Source organism: Eulemur rufifrons, chromosome 27, assembly GCF_041146395.1.
Source record: "Eulemur rufifrons isolate Redbay chromosome 27, OSU_ERuf_1, whole genome shotgun sequence".
NCBI classification, from domain to species: domain Eukaryota; kingdom Metazoa; phylum Chordata; class Mammalia; order Primates; family Lemuridae; genus Eulemur; species Eulemur rufifrons.
The window spans coordinates 20,564,439-20,571,954 of NC_091009.1; the positions used below are offsets into that span (position 1 = coordinate 20,564,439).

At 35.6% G+C, this 7,516-nt stretch overlaps 1 protein-coding gene across 3 annotated transcripts in view; it reads left to right on the forward strand.

The window, feature by feature from the left end:
• Nucleotides 1-883, forward strand: part of ESRRG (estrogen related receptor gamma) — a 169,339-nt gene extending 168,456 nt beyond the window's left edge. For all 3 annotated transcript variants that reach the window (XM_069459315.1, XM_069459314.1, XM_069459316.1), the window contains one exon: nt 639-883. In XM_069459315.1, the coding sequence (XP_069315416.1) occupies nt 639-883 (245 nt within the window). The remainder of the gene's footprint in view (nt 1-638) is intronic.
• The last annotated feature ends 6,633 nt before the right edge of the window (nt 884-7,516 follow it).

Here is a 7,516-nt window from a genome sequence, read left to right on the forward strand (position 1 = left end):
AAATATTTCAGAACTCGACAATTTAAAGACTCCATTTGTTTTTCAGCATGGAAATAGACTGTGTAAGGATGTTTTAATGAACTGCTACTCGAACATTAAAAATCCTAAAAGGATAAACAGTTTATTGTGATTTCTGAATAGTGCTACATTCAATGTATTCCCATGGAGTTCTCAGGATCTTAGGCATCAACATTTTTCCCCCTTCAGGAAATAGCAGCTTTTTGCAGGCAGTATCAGGATTTTAAACAACTTTGCCTCACACAACACATAGAATAATACTTTTAATAGATGGCCTTCCATATTTGTTTGTTGAATGAATGAAAAAATGCATGAATGAAACAATGAATAAAATAGTCAAGATTGTCACCTGTTAAAAGAAAACATTCTCATACTCAGCATTAGGTGGGAAAAAAACCACACATTTAAACAAATAGGTCTTTTGTAACAATTCCCATGTTTTAAACCAGTATTAGAAATTATCTACTGTTGGGAAATTAGAAAAAAAAAAATAGAGATTTTAGAAATGTGAGACTCTGAACAAATCCCAGCTTCAAGCTTAGAGAAGTTGGAGGATAGTTAATCTATATAGGTTTGTTTTCATTAATATGATTATTTATATTTTCTGCTCCACTGTACAGACTCCATGCACATAGAAGATGTTGAAGCCGTTCAGAAGCTTCAGGATGTCTTACATGAGGCCCTGCAGGATTACGAGGCTGGCCAGCACATGGAAGACCCTCGTCGGGCTGGCAAGATGCTGATGACGCTGCCACTCCTGAGGCAGACCTCTACCAAGGCTGTGCAGCATTTCTACAACATCAAACTAGAAGGCAAAGTCCCCATGCACAAACTTTTTTTGGAAATGCTGGAGGCCAAGGTCTGACTAAAAGCTTCCTGGGCCTTCCCATCCTGCACCTTGAAAAAGGGAAAATAAACCCAAGAGTGATGTCGAAGAAACTTAGAGTTTAGTTAACAACATCAAAAATCAACAAAGACTGCACGGATAATTTAGCAGCAAGACTATGAAGCAGCTGTCAGATTCCTCCGTAATCTTCCTGATAAGTTTCTTTCTTTGTATTTTCTCTCTCATCTGCTTTTCTCCTTTTTATTTTTCTTTCATTTCTCTTCCTCTTTTTTTTTCTTTCCTTCTTTTCTTCTTCCCCCTTGCTCATTTCTTGCTTCCTTCATTATTGGTTCCCTCTCTCCTCCCTTTCCTTCCTGCCTTCTTTCTTTTCTTCTCTTACTCTCTTCCCTCTCTTTTCTCTCTTCCCTCTCTTTTCTCTCCTCCCCCTTTCTTCTAAATTTTAAATAGCTTTAGTTATAAAAAAATTTTTTTTCCTTCCTTCCCTCTTTTCCTTTCCTTTCCTTTCCTTCCTTCTGCTGCTGGACTTTTAAAAGAGGTCTCTAACCGAAGAGAGGTGGAAGCCAGTCCTGCCAAAGGATGGAGATCCATAGTATGGATGCCAGTGAACTTCTTGTGAACCATAACGTCCCCAATGACTAAGGAATCAAAGAGAGAGAACCAACGTACCTAAAAGTACAGTGCAACATAAACGAATTGACTGAGTGCAGTATTAGATGTCACGGGAGCAGCCTCTAATTAGACAACTTAAGCAACGTTGCATCGGCTGCTTCCTATCATTGCTTTTCCATCTAGATCAGTTACAGCCATTTGATTCCTTAATTGTTTTTTCAAGTCTTCCAGGTATTTGTTAGTTTAGCTACTATGTAACTTTTTCAGGGAATAGTTTAAGCTTTATTCATTCATGCAATACTAAAGAAAAATAAGAATACTGCGATTTTGTGCTGGCTTTGAACAATTATGAACAATAATGAAGGACAAATGAATCCTGAAGGAAGATTTTTAAAAAAAAAAAATGTTTTTGTTTCTTCTTACAAATGGAGATTTTTTTGTACCAGCTTTACCACTTTTCAGCCATTTATTAATATGGGAATTTAACTTACTCAAGCAATAGTTGAAGGGAAGGTGCATATTATCACGGATGCAATTTATGTTGTGTGCCAGTCTGGTCCCAAACATCAATTTCTTAACATGAGCTCCAGTTTACCTAAATGTTCACTGACACAAAGGATTAGATTACACCTGCAGTGACTTTGAATAGTCACCTATAGAAGCACTGCACATGGAATACAAATCCGTAGAATTATCAGGAGTGCACCTCTCTGCCTAGGAGGTACGTTGCCATAAGATTTCTAGCTGCCACAGTAGTTAGGAATGAGATACTGCCTAAACATTTGCAAAGTTATAGACCTTGTCTCAGAAGGAGCTGTGAGCCAGTATTCATGTAAGAGGCAATAAGGCAAACGCCAGAATTTAAAAACAAAAAATCATCAAAGACAGCAGACGCCTGACCAAATTCTAAAACCTAATCCATATGAGTTTATTCATTTAGGAATGTTTGTTTAAATTAATCTGCAGTTTTAACCAAGAGCTAAGCCAATATATGTGCTTTTCAACCAGTATTGTCACAGCATGAAAAGTCAGTCAGGTTCCAGACTGTTAAGAGGTGTAATCTAATGAAGAAATCAATTAGATGCCCCCGAAATCTACAGTCGCTGAATAACCAATAAACAGTAACCTCCATCAAATGCTATACCAATGGACCAGTGTTAGTAGCTGCTCCCTGTACTATGTGAACAGTCTTATTCTATGTACACAGATGTAATTAAAATTGTAATCCTAACAAACAAAAGAAATGTAGTTCAGCTTTTCAATGTTTCATGTTTGCTGTGCTTTTCTGAATTTTATGTTGCATTCAAAGACTGTCGTCTTGTTCTTGTGGTGTTTGGATTCTTGTGGTGTGTGCTTTTAGACACAGGGTAGAATTAGAGACAATATTGGATGTACAATTCCTCAGGAGACTACAGTAGTATATTCTATTCCTTACCAGTAATAAGGTTCTTCCTAATAATAATTAAGAGATTGAAACTCCAAACAAGTATTCATTATGAACAGATACACATCAAAATCATAATAATATTTTCAAAACAAGGAATAATTTCTCTAATGGTTTATTATAGAATACCAATGTATAGCTTAGAAATAAAACTTTGAATATTTCAAGAATATAGATAAGTCTAATTTTTAAATGCTGTATATATGGCTTTCACTCGATCATCTCTCAGATGTTGTTATTAACTCGCTCTGTGTTGTTGCAAAACTTTTTGGTGCGGACTCGTTTCCAAAACTATTGCTACTTTGTGTGCTTTAAACAAAATACCTTGGGTTGATGTTTCATCAGCCCAGTGCTAGGAATACTGTGTATCTATCATTAGCTATATGGGACTATATTGTAGATTGTGGTTTCTCAGTAGAGAAGTGACTGTAGTGTGATTCTAGATAAATCATCATTAGCAATTCATTCAGATGGTCAATAACTTGAAATTTATAGCTGTGATAGGAGTTCAGAAATTGGCACATCCCTTTAAAAATAACAACAGAAAATACAACTCCTGGGAAAAAAAGGTGCTGATTCTATAAGATTATTTATATATGTAAGTGTTTAAAAGATTATTTTCCAGAAAGTTTTGTGCAGGGTTTAAGTTGCTACTATTCAACTACACTATATATAAATGAATTATATACAATATATACATTGTTTTCACTGTATCACATTAAAGTACTTGGGCTTCAGAAGTAAGAACCAACCAACTGAAAACAGGAGATGGAGAGATCATAAAAGAAGGAGATACAGTTTTTAGTTTTCAGTTTAAATGACTCTCAGCATTACAAACGAATAAGTATCTCACAAATAGGAAATAAAACTAAAATGTAGATCTAAAAGAACTGCACGGGCTTTAGGGTAAATGCTCATCTTAAACCTCACTTGAGGGAAGTTTTTTCAAGTTTCAAGCAAGACCATTTACTTAATGTGAAGTTTTGGAAAGTAATAAAGGTGTATGTTTTAGCCGTATGATTTTAATTTTTATTTTGCTTCTTTTAGGTTTGTTCTTATTTAAAGCAATATGATTGTGTGACTCCTTGTAGTTACACTTGTGTTTCAATCAGATCAGATTGTTGTATTTATTCCACTATTTTGCATTTAAATGATAACATAAAAGATATAAAAAATTTAAAACTGCTATTTTTCTTATAGAAGAGAAAATGGGTGTTGGTGATTGTATTTTAATTATTTAAGCGTCTCTGTTTACCTGCCTAGGAAAACATTTTATGGCAGTCTTATGTGCAAAGATCGTAAAAGGACAAAAAATTTAAACTGCTTATAATAATCCAGGAGTTGCATTATAGCCAGTAGTAAAAATAATAATAATAATAATAATAAAACCATGTCTATAGCTGTAGATGGGCTTCACATCTGTAAAGCAATCAATTGTATATTTTTGTGATGTGTACCATACTGTGTGCTCCAGCAAATGTCCATTTGTGTAAATGTATTTATTTTATATTGTATATATTGTTAAATGCAAAAAGGAGATATGATTCTGTAACTCCAATCAGTTCAGATGTGTAACTCAAATTATTATGCCTTTCAGGATGATGGTAGAGCAATATTAAACAAGCTTCCACTTTTGACTGCTCTTTTGTATTGTGTTTCTTTCCTCCCCTCAACAAAAGAACCAAATGCATAAACACTGCCCTTTGTTGCTTCCATTCAAAGAGTATCTCTGAGTACCTGTTCCCTAAAAATAAAGTAGGAGTTTAAATAAGAGCTATATAAAGGCTTGTCAGAATGAATCCTAGGGTGCCAAGAGACATTTTGCATATTTAAGAGTATGCAAAGTGTCTCATGGCACATTAGAATTCATTCTGACAAGCCTTTATATAGCTCTTATTTAATCTTAAAGCATCTCCACATCATCCTGCATTACTCAAAATCATCGCCTCTATGTCAATGTCATAACAGAAAACTTTCCCCCTATTTTAAGATCATATTAAAACCTGCTAGAGATACCTATTATTTCCCTCTCTCAACAATTAAATCATTCTCTGGGACCGAGCTCATCAGCAAGCTGCGGGCTGTGGAGCTGCTGACCAGATTTCCTGAATGGGACGTCAACAGCAGAGCTTAGTGATCAGCGTGACTTAGGCGGGGACGCTGTCTTGGAATTCCAGCACAATGGCCTCCCCTTGCCTTTTACACTTGGAGAGGTCACCGCCCATGCTGCTCAGGGTCAACTTGTAGCTTCCACTGGAGCCATCACCGAAGTGCTAATAATGTGCTTTTTTGGCTTCTCTGCCTATTCTGAGGGTGTTTTGTCATTGTGTTTGCCCACCGTATTTCTCACCTTTCAGAGGTGGCTGGTCCTCTAGAGAAGCAAGCTGATGACACAAAGGCCACTAAACTGAATCAGTTTTAGGGGCATGAGATTCCCTAAATCGCTAAGATGCAGGATACCTCAGTATTGTCTTTTTCTATTTTAATGTCCTTTGAGTTGGCAACAGCTCAACATAGCATCTGACATGTTTTACTTTTCATATTTTCAAAGTGCTTAGGTGAGACTGAAGCAAGGCAAGATACAAACCTAAGAGGAAAAATCATGTCCGTAATGTTCCAATGAGGTCCTCATTATAAAAGATGTGTTACACACACACATACACATGCTTTTAAGAACTCATATCAGAAGTCTCTCAGTATTTTTTATAATTTAAAATTATTACAGGGCAAATTTTCTGGTTCTGACATTTATGGCAGCCTCAGGCGTAAAAGCAAATGAAGTCAGATTTTGACATTGCAGCATGTTGTATTTCTCAATAAACAACAAGCAGATCTGATAAATGGGTTATGTGTTTGTTTTAAGGGCTCACTTTTATTTTCACAAGTAATTTATTTTTAAGCCAGTGGTTCCCAAACTTGTCTGCATGTTGGAATCACTTGAGGAGTGTCAAAAATTTCTGATGCTTAGATCCTACCCACAAAGATGGTGGTTTCATTGGTCTTAGGTGTGGCTGGGCCTTTGGAATGCTTAGACTAGATCTCTAGGTGATTCTAAAGTAAGGACAAGATGGGGAAACCACTGCTTTAAATTTTTATACTTTTCTCAAACTAGCCAGGAATGTCCTTAAAAATAACTTTCATACGTTGGCTCTGAATTTTTGTTAGAATTTTTTTTAAATAACAAGACAAAAGGACTTAACCTTTTTCTCTCTCTCACACAAAGTCAATAAAATACACTTCAATTATTTTGACCTTTCCAAAACACATGGAGAACACGTTGTTTTGATGACTCCCAAGCCACATCTTCTGGTTATGCCCCTTGTAAAAATGGAGATGGCTGCTCAGAAACTTGTGTGCCAGATATCACACAATCCCATTTTTAAAAAATCCTGTTCATTCGGCTTATTAATGTGCTTTAAAAATCAATTTAGGTGCGGTTGAAAACACCTGTATTTTCCTATTAAAAACTAAAAAAGCAACAAAATTAGAAAATTTTGAATTCTTGGAATGACTTCCATTGCCTATATTTTCCAAGTTGTTAATTTAGGTGAGAGGTAGCAGTTAGATAGAACTGAGATGGACTATTTCATTCTGGGTCTCTGCAAAAACCTTAAAATGTGCACTTTGCTTATGATGAAACATAATTTGTGATTAACCTGTGAAAGAAAAGAGAGACATGCTTAAGGTTTTTGTTTCATTCACTCCGGTTTACACACTGAATGGATAGTTCCACAGCCCAATGGATAAGAAAATGTTTAAGTCAGTGTGTCTGGCCCTTTGAATCTCTAAGTCTAGCTTCTCATACGTTCCTTGGTAGTGTGGAAAAAAACAAAATGAAACAAGTAGCAGTAGATTGATTGCGTACTGCATCTTATTATGAAACAAAATAGAAAAGAAAGGAATTTCAAAATATAATCCTCCTTCCCCAGGAGTATTTGTCTTGTTCTCTGTGAAGTTAAAGGTCTGAAATAATGTGACCATCAGGGGCTCAATGTTGCATGTCCATGCCAGTTGGTCCAAGGGCTTGTTATGATGGTAATGACCTACTGAAACGTGAGGTTGGATTGCAACAATACAATTGCTACCAGCTCACCCGCTGGGAGAAATATTTTATTATTGTCAACTACCCTCCATAGAGATTTGTTTTGCCTGTTTCTGTTTAAATTAAATTCAAAGCAGAACTACATTACTATTTCTCTGGAGTATATTTCAGATAAACAACTAGTCTCAAAATTTAGGATTCCTGGCTAGTTCAAATTTGTTTATTAGCAGAAAAATTACAATAGGTGACACCATAGCTGCGGGAATATTATGATTGCAGCCACACAAGAGATTTACATACTGAGTCCATCGCCTAAAAGCAAGAAGAACTCTCTTTTTCATTACAGATGCCAGCCAGATTAATAATTAATGATTCAATCAATCGTACAACCTTAAAAAATGTACCAATATACTAATACATTGTTATAACTTGACACAGAATTTTGGGCATGAGAAACTTGGCTCTAAGTAAGAAGCATTTTTAGACTCGGGATATAGAAACCGAATTTGTAAACGTGTAAATTTCTTTAAAAAAAAATAATATAGTAGACATAGCA